The 18,874-nt window shown below is 41.9% G+C and overlaps 2 protein-coding genes across 2 annotated transcripts in view; both read left to right on the top strand.

The window, feature by feature from the left end:
- The window catches only part of LOC103527041 (membrane cofactor protein-like), a 60,732-nt gene extending 48,036 nt beyond the window's left edge, over nucleotides 1–12,696 (top strand). Inside the window, 1 exon segment of the mRNA XM_030444692.1 lies at nucleotides 12,379–12,696. Coding sequence (XP_030300552.1) covers nucleotides 12,379–12,696 — 318 coding nt within the window.
- Nucleotides 12,697–13,273: 577 nt separating this feature from the next.
- On the top strand, nucleotides 13,274–17,239 carry PENK (proenkephalin). Its single transcript, XM_008499689.2, has 2 exons — nucleotides 13,274–13,415; nucleotides 16,264–17,239. Exons 1-2 carry the CDS (start codon nucleotides 13,278–13,280, stop codon nucleotides 16,927–16,929), a joined length of 804 nt encoding a protein of 267 aa, XP_008497911.2. The 5' UTR covers nucleotides 13,274–13,277; the 3' UTR covers nucleotides 16,930–17,239.
- Nucleotides 17,240–18,874: the final 1,635 nt, after the last annotated feature.

Raw genomic sequence — 18,874 nt, 5'->3', positions numbered from 1 at the left:
ATTTTTTACGATAAGTTTGGTAAGATATTGGTTAGATATTTATGGTCTTATAGGTACATTCTCATTAAAATACGCTATGCATCAAATCACCAAAACAAGAAGTGGAATGACCTTTCCTAAACATATTTAGTGCACTGATATACTGATTCCCACTGCATAATTAAATCAACAGGTTGAAACTAAATCAAGCAACAGGGGTGCCACCACTTACCTCATATGCAGCTCAATTTTGGGGAACAGTCTAAGCTCTTCATTATGTTAAAAGGTTTTCCTGAAAAGTAGATCAGATACTAGCTCAGTTTAATGCCAGTGCTCACAGTCATGCATCTATCTTCAGACTGTTTTTCTTTAAAATAAATAAGTTATAAATCATTGTCTGTACTGGAATTAAATCAAATGATGCATAGGAACTAAAAAGATCAGTGCCATAAAAACTGGCAGACTGAAAAAATATTAACATGAGTACATGGCACACAGACAAGGAAAAGTAGTTTTGAACTTCATCTAGAATACAAAATATGGTATCACTGTAGCTACATGAATTTGAAGCAGCCAAGATATTGGCACTAAACTTCTAAAGGGTAACATTTTATATTTCTTGGGCACGAAATGACCCCTCAGGGGACCAAGACAGAAAATCTTAAGTAGAGGTTAAGGTACATTAGGCAAGGGGGATGGTCTTAACATGCAGGGAAAGGTGGAACACTGAAAACCTCTCATGCTTTCATGGGTTATTTTATTAAAGAGAGACTTAAATGCAGGTATTTGGGAGCCACTCAAGAAGCCCACAGTAAATTACCTGTAACCCCTTCTTCCCATCCAGAAAAACTGGAACAAAGAGAAAGGGCAACATGGAGAGTTTATATTAGCCTGGGTACTAATGCCATGAGTTTCTTTTCAGTAGCATATAGTAAGTGCTTTCTTAGTTGATGTTCAAGAAGAAATGATCCACAAAAGAAGCAATTATTTTACACTTAGATCACTGCACTTCAGATACTCTTGCCCTGTAACTTTCATGTGTTCTAATTTATAACTCAGTTAACTGCACAATAGATACCAATCACAGCTCAGCCAAAGTGAAGAGTTCCTTTTCACAAGATCAAGGACAGAGTACATCATGAAAAAAATGAAGAGTTTTACAGAATTGCATTAATTGTGTGTTAGTAAAAAATACATTGGAAAATATCATATTCAGTTTGATGATAGTTTTCTTTTGGAGTGAAAGGCTTACAGAAAGGTTCTCACTCTGTAAATATCCTTGCACTACCCATTTCTCTGTATGGATTATTGGACATGACTGGATTCTGCACGTTCATAGTGGTAACCTCATGAGAGACTCCTAGTCATAACTTAATTAAACTTATAACTTATAACTGAAGACATTATTAAGAGGTAAAGTCATCAGCTTTCTTGGAATCTCATATTGCTCCACACTACTTATATTTAATTTAGCTTTTTTTTTCTCATATTTGATAATACCAATTAATCCATATCTGCCAAATTAAAGCTGTAATCACCCTTTAAAAATTACATCTCTCTCCATTATTCTCAACCTATTTTGCTGAGTATTTGCTGTTTCTCACATTACAGTTCCCTCTTTGGAATGGCTGTGCAATAACACAATTACTGCATTATCCTGCAAAATATTCTTAGAAATAATAACTAACAGCACAGATGTCAAATCAATTAACACAGAACTGACCTGATTTTTGAGGGTTTTCCCCCATTATTAGCTTACAGACTACAATAATTCATAAAGGGTCTCCCAGCCATTAGTTTTTTATTAGTGGTCTGTTCTCTAACTTTCTGATGGAAAACTCTGGAGGTGTAAAATAGAAAATATACACTCCTGAGGGCATTAGCAGAGAGGCAAGTAGCTTATGGGAGAAAGGAAGATGTGATTTGGACTCAAAACACTGAGATTCAAAAGCAACAAGTAGGGTTGGTCACAGTTAAGGAGACAACCCAGGCCCAAAGCACCCACCCTGGATTTCAGACATTGAGCTATCTTCATGCAGAGTACATTTGTATTAAAATTGGATCATTAATTTTTTTCCTGAACTCAAATGTACATTCATACTAAGCAAAAAAAGACGGCCACTTCTCCTCCAAATCACTTTTCAATGGCCCATGACAGGATAACAGAGACATTGGTCTCAGGCTAAAGCTGATGATGTGTAGAAGACTTTCAGCATAATATTAAACAACCAGAAAGATTGAAAAACATTATGTGCCTTATACTTTTCCCCATTTCTGTTTTCTGTTGCTGCAGCTCCTTTCTTTATGACAGCTATTGAGAGCAGATTTTTATTTGGCCATGGCCCACCACACACAAAGATAGGGAGCTCCAGCTTGGATGTAGAAAACCTGGAGGCCATCAAACAGAAAACAAATCTGCAGACAAGATAAATCAAGATAAAGATAAATCAGAAATCACTGGAAATCTGTCTATCCAGCAGACCTCCACAAGCACTTCAAAGCCTGGAAATTGCATTAATTAAGTATTTTGTTTGACATTTTTCCTCCTGAGCATTAATTTTGACCTTTACATCTGTAATAACAAATTACTGACTTATAGTTACAGTTTTCAGATTTATAGTTAGTTTACTGCACACATTCAGTTGCTTTACATGCATAAAAGTCATGCTGGGCATCCCATCTATGGCTTTGTTCCTGAGTCCAGACATAGTCTGAGATGAACCAGAATTTTGACTGCTGAGCAGTGTCAGAGGTTTCATCACTGTCCTAACAAAAATAGCTTACTATCACACAGTAAAAACTTGGCATTTCAGACATATTTAGAAGGCAGCCAGCCTGCATATTCTGTCAGGGTTGAAACCTGACAGGGATCCCCCTGGGGCCCCTCCACCATTTCCAGGTAATCTTGTATATTTCTACACTGCCTAAGCAAGGTTAAAAACAATGGAATAAGGCTCAAAATTACTTTTGGCTCTTACATTTGGGAATTACTTTATACATCCCATCTCCAAAGGAAAGCAAAGCAGCTGTTCACCAACATCTCTATCCCCAACTCTATCCTCAAGTGCCAAAGCCAAGAGCTGAACAACCAGGCTGCTGCTAGTGGTCACCCTTGCCTAGGAGCACCCTGACCTCCTTGAATGCCTCCCACTTCCATCTATTGGCTTCCAGTTGACCAGGCAATAGACATGCCAATTATTTGTGCCACATCATTTAGTGTGCTGCAATTTTAATGACATTCATTAGTTTCTTTTTTCCTTTTTTTTCTTTTTCTCAGTCTTTTGAATAACAAGCTTACTGCTTTTCAAATCTAAACTGGCATTAAAAGAACCAGCAGGAAACACCAATAAAGAAATCTCCAAATTCTGGCATCTCTCTGTTGGCACACACGTTACATTCAATTTTAGCACAAAGTATACACCAGACCAGTCTGAAATTTCTGGAAATTACAGCCTAGTTTAATAAAAAAATGTGAGTCATTTTATTTATTGCCACAAGATAATAGCAGAGCACTTTAGTCAACTTTGCAGCACAGAAACTTTGCTGCTGCATTTTTGGAGAGTCATCATTCAGTAAACGTGTTACCTCGAGTCATCTCTAGTCATGATAAAACTCCACCTCATCCTGAAGATGTGAGTGAGGTGGGAAGGCAGTTATTAGGATGCTCTCAGAAGCAGGTGGAGAGTGTGTCTCAGCCAGGGCTCAGCACTGCTGCCTGCAGGAAAGCAGGGAATACTCACCAGGCAACAGCAGAAAAGTCAGTGTCAGGGTTTAACATTGGGCCAGCAATTGAATGAATGACAGATTCTCTCTATTAATACCCCTCCCTGATAAAGAAAAGAGAGAGACCCACAGGTTGGAAACTAAACCACACAGCTTTAATGAAAAAGTAATGAAAAAAAAAAAAAAAGAAAATTATTAAATATATACAAATATACAGAAAAAACAATATCATGTTCCTCTACCCTTTCCCCCAATAACTCTCACGTCACCACCAAGGCTGCAGGGCAGCCCTGGGAAAGTCCAGGCTGGACTCCTGGGGTCAGCAGCAGTCAGGAGCTGGAAGCAGGAACACACAGATATGGGCTGGCACGGATCAGGACCACAGGCAGAGGAATGGATGGAATCCTCCCAGGATGCTGAAGGAAACAGGAGCAGGAGAAGAAGGGACAAAGGGAAGAGTGAAGGGTGAAGGCGAAGGAAAAGGAAGAGGTTTGACCCTTGCAATCCCTCAAATTTATACTGAGGATGATGCATGGGATGGAATACTCCGGTCAATTTTGGCCATTTGTCTTGTCCGCTCCTCCCTAAAGGAGGGTTGCACATGACTTCTCTACTCCCTCTTTCTTATGCTCTTTCTGGAGCATAAGATGTTCCTCAGAACTTGTTCCTCAAGTTGTTCTTATGCTCTTTCTGGAGCATAAGATGTTCCTCAGTGGCCTTGGTTCTGCAGACCATTCTCTAGCTGTGACTATAAGCATCGAGCGTTATCAGTCCTAGAAGCAGAGACTGACAGAGAAACTTGCTAATTTCAGTGAGTACTGAAAGCAAAATTACAAGACAGAAAATTATCTCAATACTGGGCCAAATCAGGACAGTCAGAAGGAGATAATCAGCTTGAGGAATGTTTTATGACATAAACTAGCCTAACTTATAAAAACTTCACAACAGTGACTTTACCCATTCTACCTCACCCTAGACTCATTGTTTCTTCTCTGTGAATGATCTGCTTACAGTACTCATTGTCTATACTCAAAGTGTTGATGCATTTGAATAAATTAAAGTACAACTTATTCCTATTTAAAATAGATTAGTATTTTAGTATTGCGAGATTCATGTTATTTTCTATTCTAAATATTTTTTTCTCTGAAATCTTGGCATACACCTGTCTGGTTACATTAGATGCATCTAATCACATCAGCTGAATAAATCCTAGGGTATCTGATATTTCAGTCTTGTCTTGGAGGTACATATACCATACCTGACACTTTGAATGAATGCAGTCAAAAGCTTTGAGATAGCATCAGTTGCTTTGATTAGCAAAATGCAGCCAAGTCAAGTATTATCAGGACATAACTGGTAGCTTTTACATTACATTAGAGGGAAGTGGTGAATGCACCACTTTGAGATGACACAGAAAGCTTTTGGTAGAACTAAAAAAGACATGAGAGTGTTGGTTAGCCATGTGAGAAAGTCATTCTGACCACTTTCATATGAAAAACAAACCTTACACTATGCCTCCACTTTAGCAGTGGTCGACAACATGATTTTGTAAGCTTTCAAGCTGACAAAGGAAAACTTAGGTATCATGATAGCAGGGCCAGATAACAACCAAAATGTGAAATATACCTTTGGAAGGTGGGAAGGGGACCAACCACAAGGCAGTCTCCTCCAATACATGTATTTCACCCCAAATAAATCAAAACATTTTACCATACCTGTCATTTTCTTTTTTCAATGCACTGTCACTGCACCTAGATTTTCACTCAGTGTGGTAACTCTTCTGCTTCCAAAATCAATCTGGATCTTCCCAGCTTCTGCCTAAATTCAATCTTCAGGTTAAACCTGGGCCCCAGTCACGTTCACAGCTTCAACGTTCCTTAATATTTTCCCCAGCTCTTTAGAGAAAAAGCAATAAGAGCTCAGCTGACAGAAGTCTCTTCTTGGTTTCTGGAGTGTTCAATTATGCAGAAGGAGAAATGAAATTACTTTGAAGTCTAAAGAAAGCAGCTTTCTTTAGAAAGAAAAGAAATGGAGAGTGGTAAACTCAAAGCGGAAAGTCAGAGTTCAGTTTCCGTGTTTCTGAGTAGGAGCACAAAGTGCAAAGAGATACAAATAATGGCCAATGAAATAGGTCAAATATTCATAAAATGAAGGAACATTATGATGATAGTGTTAGGATACCTAGGATGTTTTCTCATGTCTGTATCTTTTTCTCTGTCCTAGCTAGATGACTTGACTAATCAAACATCCATCTTTCACTCCTATTGAAAACACTTTCTGGAATATGGTGGGGACATTTGATGGAGCAAAATGGGAACAAACGTTTTAGTAGTGCCTGTAGTGATAGGACAATGGGATACAGATTTAAACTGAAAGAGGGTAGATTTAGACTGGATACTGGGAATAAATTGTTTACAATGAGATTGGTGAAACACTGGACAGGTTGTCTGGAGAAGTGCTAGAATCCCCATCCCTAGAAATATTGAAGGTGAGGTTGGAAGGGACATTGAGCAGCCTGATCTAGCTAAAGATGTCCTTGCTCACTGCAAAGGGGGTGGGCTTTAAAAAGGACCCTTCAAACCTGAACAATTCTATGACTCTATGAACATAACTGAATCACTAAACTCTTGAAAATTTTTTACATTGAAAGAAAAAGGCTTGATCTTCCACACAGTGGTTGTGAGAACCCTGTGCTTGATGCACATTTTTTTCCACGAATGACATCTGTTTAGGATCTGCAATTCCACAAGGATAACAGCTGTGGCTGTAGCTAATCTAGAGTGATCTCTACCGTAAATGAGCATAAAGTTGCTTTGGTATCTGAAGAGTTCATCCTACCATTAGTTCAACCTATGTTGTAATAGCACAGGAGGCTCCATTCTGCTTGCACACAGCTGGCTGAAGGGCTGGCAGGTTCACAGTGTGGATCAGGGGATTTTCAGCAGAGGTATAAAAAAATGAATTAAGAGCCTCACTGCTATCTGGGTCACCTCTGAGACATCCCTCCACCACAAATGCAGAAGAGGGAGAGCACAGATGGTCCTTCTCTGCTCCCTTCATGGTGAGAGAGAAGCTGTGCCCAGGCTGTGGTGGCAGTGGAAAGAGCTCAGTGCTGGGCCCTGCCACTCTCACTGTTGGGCTGCTGGAGATCACAGCAACCAGCAACACAGCTTTAAGTTATGTTTCTGAACTGTCCAAAACACAGAAGTTTCAAATGATCTTTACCAGCCTTTACCTTGTCTGTATGTAATGCATCAGGCTCTCCTTACAGCTTCAGTCTGCAAAACCAAAACAGTAACAATGAAAATATGAGGCTGGAAGTGGAGAAAAAGCTCCAAAATTCTGCTGTATTAATAGGAATAAAGGGGAAATAGTTTAAGCTTGCACTCCAGACACATGATTTGGACTCTTCTTGTTTGTTTTCCTTAATATGATTGAAGTGATCAAAATCTCTTATTTACAATTTTCAGCTAATCCTTCCACGTATGCGTTAGACACTGCAATCCTTTCATGGAGAAACTAATACTTCCTTTGCAATTCATGGATGAGTTTTCTTAATTAAAAAAATGAAGATAAATCACTCCACTCATGTGGAGTAGCTATTGTCTTAAATAATAATCACTGTGCCTGGGTTCCAACACAATGAATTTTGCTACTGAGCACCCTATTTTCTTCTTATTTTGTCAGAAATACTCCCCCCCATAGCCCCTGTGGAAATGAGCAACATAATGCTTTTATAATGAATACAGAGTTTGTACAGCCTGTTCTTCTTACCCTGCAGCACATTCTATTTGCTGCAGTTCAGGCCCAATCTCAGAAATCTTTTGAGTGAGAATCTTTTCCACCTGTGAGGAAAGAAGAAGCAAGGAATCAAGTGAACCTCCGTGTATCTCTGCAGAGCAGTGTGAACTTCTCCCTTTTATTCTTACCTTGTCTGATACAATCAGGGCTAAACAAATGCACTAAAAATCATATTTGTGATATGCTTATACTGAATGCATATCACGCTGCACTTCAGTGGGAGAAAGTGCTGTGGAAGTGTCTCCCCCCACAGAAAGCTGCACAGCATCAGCCATGAGGCAGGGCCAGTAGCTGTCGGTGCTTTCAGTGAATACAACTCCCTAAGGCCACTAGATTAACATGTGGTTTTGCCTTCTAAAAAGTTGTACTTAGCTCAAGGGCATAAATACTATGAGGAAGACCCAGCTTTGTCTGAGATGAAAAGTTCAGCATTCCAGTTCTTGACACAAGATTGTCTTCAGCAGCTGTGAGCAGAAAGATTTGCATCACTGATACCTTCCTTATTTCTCCACACCTTACATGATGCACCTAGATGTATGTGTGCTCAGGGATATACAGAGACATGGGAAGCACTGGAACATTTCTGTCCTGTTAAGGTACATTTTGGGCAATGTCATACTGACCATTCACTGAGCATTTATCTACATTACAGTTCATCTCTGCTTACATTAGACATAATAAAAATATTTTTTAAATAGCAATGCCTACCTTGTGTCTATATATTAATCTCATGTCTCTAAATTACTCTGATTATAAGTTTTGTATAGAAGACTGGAAGACTGGAAATGCCTTTCTTGGCTCTTATACCAGTTATATACATTTCTATTAAAAATTAGGCCCATTTATAGTGAGCTAAATGGAACCTGATTACTTTCTCTTAAGAAATGCTGTGACTTTTTGCACTGAGCTGAAGAAAATAATCAACATGCTGTTTTACATTCCCTGTTCCTCATTTCAGTTCTATCAAAAAGAACAAGGGTTGCTTGGGGTGCTAACAGCATGTTTACTTCATATTTTCATAAATCCACTCTCATTTAATGATTTTGCAGCAGCTCAATTAGAATGATGAGTATAATTTGGAAAGGAAAGCTGGTCCTGCAGTAAAGATACTGACATGAAATCCAAGAGAGAAAGAGAGATTTAGCTTCTATCTTGGCTGCCTACTTTTGGCAAGACTTTTCAAAGCCATTCAAAAGTGTGTTCTTCATGAGTAAAATGAAGATTATTTCATCTTGGTTTCACGTTTTTCTAGCTTAGTAAGCCAGAGGACAACTGGATCCTTGAGGGTGCAAGCACAGCTACAGTACAAACAGGTTTCTTTTGGCTTGTATATTTTGGCAAGAGATAAAAAGTGGTTGGTGTTTGTGGTAAATCTGTATTATATAAACACCAAAGTATTTACCAACACCCAGCCATTTTTATCATAAGTTAATAGTGAGCAACAAGTTACCATCTTTACTGAGAAAAGTGTTCTCTTTCTTTTTATGCCTCTCTGTTTCTTTGTTTCTCATTCTTCTGTTGCTGGGGAAATATTACCCTACACTCTTAGAGTGAGTAGGAGTAGATTTTGCTTTGTAATATTTCATCAAAGTTTTCCACATTCTCTCATTTGCATCCTCTTTCTGCCTTTTCAAATACAAAACTGAACTCAGACTGGGAATTACAGAGCTTTCATCTGCTGATGCTGGGAGAAGTGAGCTCCTCAAGAAATATTTTCTTAACTACTCCTCCTTTGTATTAATACTCATTCTCTGTGAATATTAGCATCTTCCAGGAGATGGAAGGGAAAGAAAGTCCAGGAAAGGACTCTGTGTTATAAGCATTGCTACAGCTGGTGGGAAAAGGGTAAAACAAGAGCCCATCTGGGACTTTCTGCCCACTCCCCACCCTGCCAGGCCCTGGGGACTCTCATAGAGCCTCCATAAGGATGCAAGATGGCCCAGTGATGGAGAGGAACCAACCAAAGACTCAAACAACAGAAGATATAGAGAATCATAAAATTTCAGGTTGGAGGTGACCTCAAGGATCATCTGGTCCAACCCTTCTAGTATTATTGTTTATTCACCTTGTCGATCTGAAACTTGAAACTTGGGGAATCTGTAGCAAGACGAACCTCTCTTAGGGAATGGCGCTTCAAGGTCCAACCAGGTGTTCCAGCAGAGACTCACGAGCAATGCTCTAAGCCTATGGCTCTCAGAGCTAACTAGCCCAGATCAGTGCTGTTGCTCCAAGAGCGACTGGCCTCTCTGCTGGCTTGCTCAGGACTGAGCTGAGCCTGTGTCTCAGGCCTCACCTTTTATTGGCCCCCTGGTCCTGCTCATGTACAGTTAGGGCCCACCCTAATCAGGCACAGTGGGCTTGACACAAGCTCACGCCCACTACCTGGCAATTAGTGGCACCTGGTTGCCTCATTTCACTGCAAGAATCCACCAAGTTTTAAAACTTAGGGGAATCCACCACTTCCCCTGGGAGACCATTCCAATGTCTGACTGTTCTCATAGAGAAAAATTTTCCTCCTGTGTTCAATTGGAATCTCCCCTGGAGCAACTTGATCCCATTGCCCCTTGTCTTATCTATGTGAGAAGCAGATATTCCAAAGATTCAGGGATATCTGTAGCACTTCCAGCAGCTGTGGCTGTATTTCTTCAGCCCAGAGCTGGCTGCATAACGATACTTCTCTGGTCCTCACATCTGAACAGTTCACATCCAATCTTTTTCCATCTTTCCTCATCCCTGGTCTCCACCAGCCCCCAGAATACTTATCCACTGTAAAATAACCACCCCTGCCCCACCATTATTCCTACTTTACACAGAATTGACATCCCTTTTAGTTGGTGCTTTTATAAGCTTCACTCTTACTGCATCCTTTGTCTTTTCCTATTATAGTCTGTATCTTATCTATAGGGATTACCTACATCTCTGTATACAGTAGGTGGATATTAAACATAGTAGTAAAGGACATAGGAGATTGAGCAGCTGTGTGGGCAGGCTAAGCATGGACACTCATACACAGAATGAGGAAAGGAGTAAGTCAGCCAGAGAAGTAGGATGTACATGTACACTGCGGGAGGAATGATTAGGAGGCTCCTGGGCTATCTGTCCCATCACACCATGCTGACTCCTAGAGTGTAAATCAATGAATGACAGCAGAGCTGAGGGACAGGAAATGACCCAGCAGAATAATCCTATGATGCCCATCAGAAAATGCTCTGCTAGTAGAGAGCATCTGTACAGCAAAAAAGGCATTGAATGTGTCAGCTCTGGAGTTAGTCAGTGTTGCCCTAACCAGGAACGAACTTCATAGCATTTCTGCATTCAGTGGTATGGAAATTTGCTCATTTCTCCAAATGCAGATCCCTCACATCCTAACGTAAATACACCCAGTGGAGTGATTTTTAAAATCTCTACCTCTTCTCTTGAGGGTTCTCTTACAAAGCTGGCTGATATTACTATGTCAACAGAGAGCCTGATTCTCTTTTCACAAAACTGATAATACGCAAGAGATATATCTTTGGCTTGAATAGAAATATTTCTGGCAATTCAGATATTTATTTCAACATTCTTAACCTGAGTGTGATAGCTGATGTAAAGACTAACAGGCAGCAGAAAGCACAGTTTCTATACAATTATAGTACTAGATTTTTCTGTTACTTCTAAAGAATAAAGACCTGGCTGTATCTCAGTTACTACATAGGTGTGTGACGCCGATGTACTGCAGCATTAGGAAAGGCAAACAATATCTGAGAAGCTATAAATTGAGGTATCTTCCTCTTCCAGGACAGATAATTACGTGTTAATGCCCTAATAACATTTCAACCAGCATACTGGATATGGTTCCCATCACTCATGGCCAGAAATTACCAACTTTAAGTATAGCAAATGCAGAGCTGAACATTAATTTGAAAAGCACCCATCTCAAGACAGAAAGATGAAGAGCACAGCTTGTTCACTTCAGCAAAATGAGGACTAGGGAGAATAATCCCACCCCTGAGACACACCTGGAAGGAGAAAAAATGTTATTTAAACTGAAGGACACTGAAAGAAAACCAAACAAATATAAAGGAGGGAGAAATTATTTGGAGCTAGAAAAAGAAGGTGGTTCCAACAGACAAAGAAACACAGCTTGGCACGGCTGGGGCAGAGCCATTCACAAACAAGAAACATCAGGGATCAGAGTTACCACTCTAGGCTGGTTCCTTAGGATGTCAAACAAAGCAGAGCAGCGAGCTGCTTCAGATACTGGCATTGAGAAACTTGCAGAAATGCTTGGGGTTTTGTCTCTGTCTGGTTCCTTCTTACTGTGTTTTCCTGGTAACCAAAATTGTGAAAATAAAGCAAATCTGTCCATACTTGTGAAATTCCAATATTTTCAAATTAAAAACCTTGTTTTATTGCTCGCTCTAGTAAAACCTGCGACCCTCAAGCACAGTGTTTTACACCTGAGGCCCGAGGAGGGAGGTAGAAAGTAGGCATCAGGGATCCTCAGCTTGGGGTTTTGGCAGGGTAGCAGAGAAAGAAGACGATAAAAATAAAAAATAAATAATAAAAAATATTAAAAATAAAAAAAAGAAACACTCAACCCCGCTTCGCAGCTCTCTGCAGGGAAACTGCGCCCGCCGCCGCTGGGAGCGGGGGAGCGGGGCTGCCGCCGAGGGGCTGCCACCAGCCCCGGGGGGTGCCTCTTCACCCCCCTACACACACCTCTCGCCGTGACTCACGCCGATGTCTCATCCCCGTCCGCCCCCATTGAAAACTTTCCCCCGTAACTCTCCCGGTGCCGGTCCCCCTCTCCACTCCGACGGCAAGGGCACCCCCTCCCCATCCCAAACCCCGTCGGAGAGTCACTGACGGTGGTGCTGGGGGGGGATGTCGTAGGTGCTGCGTCAGCGGGAGCCCGACGGCGATTGGGGGAGGCCACGGCTCTCCCCTCCATCACTAATTATAAAAGTGCCGCCGCCCGCACCCGCTCCCACTCCGCAGCGGCGCTCCCTGCCCCGCCAGCAGCCCCTCGGCTCGGAGCCCCCCTCAGAGCCGCCCTCGTCGAAGCTTCTCAGCAGTTTCAAGGCTGTGAGTTCCGCCCCCCCGCGTCCTCTCCGGCCTCTCCAGAGGCTGCTCGGCCTCGCTATAAATAATAGCCGCTCCGACGCCGAGGCTCCAGCAAGGCGCAGCTCACCGCCGAGCAACTCCCGGTAGCCCCGAGGGGAGTTTGTATGTGAGTGAAGTGCTCTGCCTGCCTGCCGGGGGGTGGGAGGGAGGCGGGGGAAGGGCCGGGGGCGGCTCTGCTGGGGCTGGTGACCGTCGTCGGGTCGGCTACTCTGGGTGCTCCAGTGGGAAACCCTTCCCGGGAGGGGTTCCGTTGGGTTTCACTCCCTGAGGCGCTGCCTTTGCGAGAAAGGCGGGATTAAGTGTTAGGTGACGAACACTTTATCCAGACGGGAGCTTCTGAGCGCTTCATCCCTCGGGTCCGCTTCTGCTCCGAACGCTGGTTCTTGTTGCTTTGTGTCTGTCAAGCGCTCGCTGCGCTTCAGCGCCTGCTTACATCCCAACCACCCCGACTCCAAACAGCGTGTGAGTGACCCCAGGACTTGTGTTTTTTTTAACCCGGGGAGGGGTAAAATTCGTAAACAACAATTTCCCGCCGCCTTTCCCTGCCCCGAAGTTGGGGGGATGCAGTGTCCGAGGGCGGGGCGGGGGGTGAGGAGGTGAGAGCACTGGGGCGGGGAGGTGAGGGTGGGTAGGGAGGCTGCCGGCTGATCTCTCCTTCTTGTAGCCCCATGGCTTTGCTCCTGAGACTCGGCTGCTCGCTGCTGGCCCTCAGCACCTGCCTGCTCCCCAGGGTGCGGGGGGACTGCGGCCGCGACTGCGCAGGCTGCGCGTATCGCCTGGGACCCCGCGCCGGCATCCACCCCTTGGTAAGCGGGAGCGGGGACGGAGGGGGTCAACCTGGCCGCTAAGGAAAGCCCTCGGCCGGGCACCCGCCCCACCTTAACTTCAGGAGGGAGAAAAGGAGGCAAAGGAGTGAAATGACAAAAAATAAATAGAGGGAGAGGTGATCGGCGACACTTGGAAGAACCCCGGCTTTGAAGGACGGAGGAGCGGACCCCCGGGCGATGGGGAGAGGGCGAGGAAAGGGTGGGGAATGGGGTGGGAGGGGGAGGCACAGATATAAACAAACTCAGTGCCCTGAGAATCCTCCCCTCGGTGCCCTCCCGTTCCTCAGGCTGCGAGAGGCGGCTCGCGGAGGCGGGGGACGCTCCGTGCCGGGCAGCACCGAGGGGCAAGTAAAAAGCCGAGTGAAAACGTAAAAGGAAAGAGGAATGCGGCCGCACAGGGCAGCTCTGCGGGGAGGGTGCTGGTGCCGGGCACTTCAGCCTCGGCAGGGCAGAGGGAAGGCGGGCGGGACGGGGGTCCCAATCCTTGGCCACGGTGAGCCAGGATCTCTCCAGGCAGGATGGCCGTCGAACTGAAAACCGACGGATCTGCCAAATATCTCAAAAAAATGTGGGGTACAAGCCTGGTTTGAGGAGCAATACCTCCTACCGCTCTTGTGCACAGCGTTTGGAATACACCTGTGAGATTCCTCTGGCATGGTCTCCTAAGACAAATCGTGCTAAATAAGCTCCAAAATGCATGTTTTGTTTTGGTTTGGTTTTTCCTATTATTTTTATCTGTTATTTTAATTATATTGAAATTATTTTAAACCATAGCCGACTATAGCAACTCAACTTGAAATTTAATGACCAGGGTCAATGAAAGTCTGAGGTGCCTCCCAAAGAAGGTGGAACCTCAGGCTACCGAGTCCTTTGTCATACCTAAATGATCTGAAAAGTTTTATTCTTATGATCTCATCGCTTACTTGGGAGCAGACAAAAGAAAGGACTGGAGCCTATTGTTACACAGAATTAGGAACCACTGAGTACTTCTTACTCCAAAAGCATAAGGGACTCGCTCTTAACCACTGCAGATTCATAAGGGCAATATTCTTGGGATGGATGGCAAAACAGTACCCTATATTTTTTGCTTACATCAGCTTTCAAATCAAACTTTAGCTTTAGTGTCAACTAGGAAAAAAAAAAAAGTGTTAGTTCTTTTGGAGGGAGAGTTATGTGCTTTCTGGAGTATATGTTGTAGACATCTATACTGATTCTGTCCTGTACACCTTCAGTAATTATTCAAGAAAGAAACAAAGTCCTATTCATAACTACACTTAATATCTAAATAGGAATAGAAGCAATGTACCATACCTTATGTTTGTTTTACAAACAATTTCTAAAATCAAATGTTTCTAGATACTAGCATCTAGTAACATCATAACTGAATTTATCACATTATATCTGTAAGATACAAGCTTTATCACACTTTGCCTGGTCATTCACACCTATAAGATAGTGTATGGTCGTTTGGCAAGAGGGGGTTAGTAAGGCTTGAAAGTTGAAAAGGAGTAAGACCTACCCTTGCTTTGATTTAGAGTAATCTTAAAGTCAGACTGAACCTGAGATCTTATTCTCTTTACAGCATACTATAATATATAGAAATAAGCATGTAGTGCCAGTTAAATTATTGCGTCACCAAGTACATAAATTCCTTTACTCTTGTGATCATATAAAGAAAAATAATATATACATTTCTCAGACTAAAATGGAGCTCAAGAGACAGGTAAGGCCAGAGGTAGAAAACTGATCAGTCAGGCTGGTAGAGAGAACTGGGCATTCAATTTCACACTTTTAAAGCATATTGAGATTCTTAGAAAACATCATCCATAGGCAGAATAAGCATTTTTCTCATTTAAAATACTGATGATTTCTTCCTTAATTATTGTGGTCTGAAAACCACAGTCAAGAAGGAAGAACATCAGATTCAACTTTTTTTGCAGCTGAAGACTGTGGTTTCACAAGTCATTTCATCTGGTACAGCCGAGATAGTAGTAGCTAATATGTATGATATATGTATATGATTATCTTTACATGACAGGTTGTGGAATATGTATACAGGTACTGAAAACTTTTTTGTCTTAGCCTGAATATTTTTCATTGCAGTCTGAAGAAACACAGCTTAAATTTTTTTCTGATGATTTGTATGTCAAAATAGCAAAAGTAGAACTTTGATCCTGCCTAAGAGATCCTGTATTTCTTCCTTTGTATTGGTACACATTTGAAAGATCTCTTCCACAAAGATAAATTAATGATAGAAATGACAGAAACACAGCTTTTAAAGCTATGCAGTGTGTTGAAGAGGCTGAGCAGTGCAGTATAACCGGATGGCTTTGCAGTGACTCTGCTGTGTAACATCTGCTCAAGTTTCTGAATGTTACTTTCCATTATGAAGGCTGAACACACTTCTACACTTACCTTATGAAGCAAACCACAGTTGGTTTTTAGCTTCCTAGTACAAAATGAGTAAAATTTTAAAAAGCATAACAACATGCCCAAGTGTGAGGGAGGTACAGGAAGAGTACATGTGGCTTCCTTTGAAAGAGAAACATAGGAGAATCTTTGACGTACAAGACCCATAATCCATCTTGGCCAGTATTCTGTCTCTTAGAGAGGAGACTACCATGTCCTTCAAAGAGGGATATGAAGAATTTCAGAACAGACAGGCACTAAATCAGCTGTTCAAGAAGAGTTGTCCTTCCAAGCTGCTCACAGAGAGGCTTGCTTATGGTCTTTTAAAAACAAGTAAAGCTAAGACAAGGTGGCAGGTGCACCACAAGGTGCTCTTTGGCTATCAAATCATTCTCAGTAAACCGCATCCGTTTTTCAGGCATGTACACTAGAATGTGAAGGAAAGCTGCCTTCTGCCAAAGCCTGGGAGACCTGCAAGGAGCTCTTGCAGCTGGCAAAACTGGATCTTTCTGAGGATGGCAACATTGCTCCAGGAGACAAGAAAGAGCTGGATGAGAACCATTTGCTTGCCAAGAAGTATGGAGGCTTCATGAAAAGATACGGAGGGTTCATGAAGAAAATGGATGAGCTCTATCGGGTAGAACCAGAGGATGAAGCTAACGGAGGAGAAATCCTGGCTAAGAGGTACGGAGGGTTTATGAAGAAAGACTCAGATGATGATGCCCTTGCTAATTCTTCTGATCTGATGAAGGAGCTTCTAGGAACAGGAGATAACCCTGAAGCAGGGCATTACCGCGACATAAATGAAAACGACGGGGACGTCAGCAAAAGGTACGGAGGCTTCATGAGAAGCATAAAGCGCAGCCCTGAGTTGGAAAATGAAGCCAAAGAGCTGCAAAAGAGATATGGTGGCTTCATGAGAAGAGTGGGCAGGCCAGAATGGTGGCTGGATTACCAGAAACGATACGGTGGGTTTCTTAAGCGCTTCGCTGACTCCATTCTCCCCTCAGAAGAAGATGGGGAAACTTATTCCAAAGAGGTCCCAGAGATGGAGAAGAGATATGGTGGATTTATGAGATTTTAATACCTTTCCCTTTATCCCTTTGTCCTAAATGAGAGACTGCCTTATTGGTCATAATTTATTGTAACGTGTTGCTTGTACTGTACAGTTTTTTACTGTCTTTGGTTAATGATGCAACTTGCGATTTGTTGTTTCAGGTTCTGTGTTCTTTCAAGTCAAATAACTAATTTCTGGTTTAGTCCAGTTTCAGACTGTATTGTAGTTTCCATGCTAGAACTATTTTGATTATTGTATTCATTTTCTTTAAAGAGGAAAAACATCTTCAGTAAAGTTGCTTAACTGTATATACAATAAATTCTTCATCCGAACTGCATAAATTCTGCAATGTTATTTATTTTTTCTCAGTCATTGAATCAAACATAATTTTAATTTTCTTTAATTAGTCAGAGTAATGCCAACCACTTTTCTATAATTACAGATTTGTATTACATGTTTCACAGCCAAAACACATTGTCTTTTCTCAGTTTCTTTAAACTCTATAATAATAAATATGTTCTAAAGCAAATATAACGCATATTTGCTTTAACTCCTCTCATTTTAGCTGGTTAAGAGAATAAATGCTTAAAGCCTAAATTTATAATTCATAGTGTTCAGCCAATTCACATGAAAAAAAAATCGTGTGTGTTTGACTTAAAGCACTAAAAACATTTCTCCACAAGACAATGCCACCCATTTTATATCAATCCAATACAGTACGGTTGGCCTTAAAGTTATAAATACTAAGTCAAAAAGCTGTAACTCAGTTTGTGCAAAAGACATGTGATCCAAAAAGTCATTAAAAAACCCCACCAAAAAACAAGAAAACCCAACACTCAACACAGTAGATCCTTTGGCATTTACTTAGGTGGCACTTATATCAAAGCCCAGTTCCCACTCCAGTGTCTGCTTCCTTCCATAATTCCAACTCTCCTCCTAGACTCCTAGTCTGTGAGCACTTTTCCACCACCTACTGCTACTGCTTACTTTCCAGTTAAATTACCATGATAAAAATCCCTTTGACCACCAGCACTGACAATAAAGTTTCAACAGTCAAAAATCTTGGAAACTGTTTAGATACCTGATTATTGCTGAAATATTTTGTGGGAGCTAAATGGCTAAAACCATCTGTAGGTCTGCATTCAGTAGCTGTGTTTCAGTTTTGCAGGGCTACCTCTTGACACAAAGGGCAAATTAAGGGTCTGATTTTTCTTTAATTTCAAGTCAATAGGATATTCTAGGTACTCAGGGCTTTTAAAAATTAAGTTGTGTTAAACTACACACTTAAAACCCTCATCGCATGCATATAATTAATTGTTATGATTTCTGGCTTAGGCCTTAGAGAATTATATAATTCTGAATCAACCAAAATTATGATGAAGAGCTGATAAATGGCAAGGAATTCTTTTTCTTTCAGTAAAAAGTGAGGCACTTATTTTTTCTGTTCTGCAGAACTGATGATACCAAATTTTGAAAGACAGCAAATACAGATGCCTGTGGAAGCTTCATGGCATTTTCAAGATTTAGTTTTGTTCCCTATCAGCTACCAGCAGCCCCAGGAAAAGTCATCTTCTCTTTCCTTCTATAGCACCTGCCCACTTGTGGCTGGAGAACATCAGTTGGACTCCTGGAACAAATCACCCAGGTGCTTTCATCCACAAGGATCTTCAGCACACTAAGTCCCCTCTGCAGCACAAATCCAAGCATGGGATGCAGTTGTCAGCAGCAGGTTTGCTTCAAACATACATTCCAGAAAGAACTAAAATGACAATGGAGTTGCATCCTTAATCTTTCATTTCATCATTGATTCACTTCTTTTCCCTAAAACTTACCTCTAATCAGAGAGGCCCTTGCCAGCCTTCTAACTAAAGCAAGCATTGGTGTACCTGACAGTGCAGAAGGTTTACTACTTTGTGTCACCCGTCCTTCAAAATTAACAAAAAAATCTGGTAACTTAATGAGAAATAAAACT

Source organism: Calypte anna, chromosome 2 (genome assembly GCF_003957555.1).
Source record: "Calypte anna isolate BGI_N300 chromosome 2, bCalAnn1_v1.p, whole genome shotgun sequence".
NCBI classification, from domain to species: Eukaryota; Metazoa; Chordata; class Aves; order Apodiformes; family Trochilidae; genus Calypte; species Calypte anna.
Note: the sequence above shows the minus strand (reverse complement) of the source record. Positions and strands in the feature narration are given on the sequence as shown.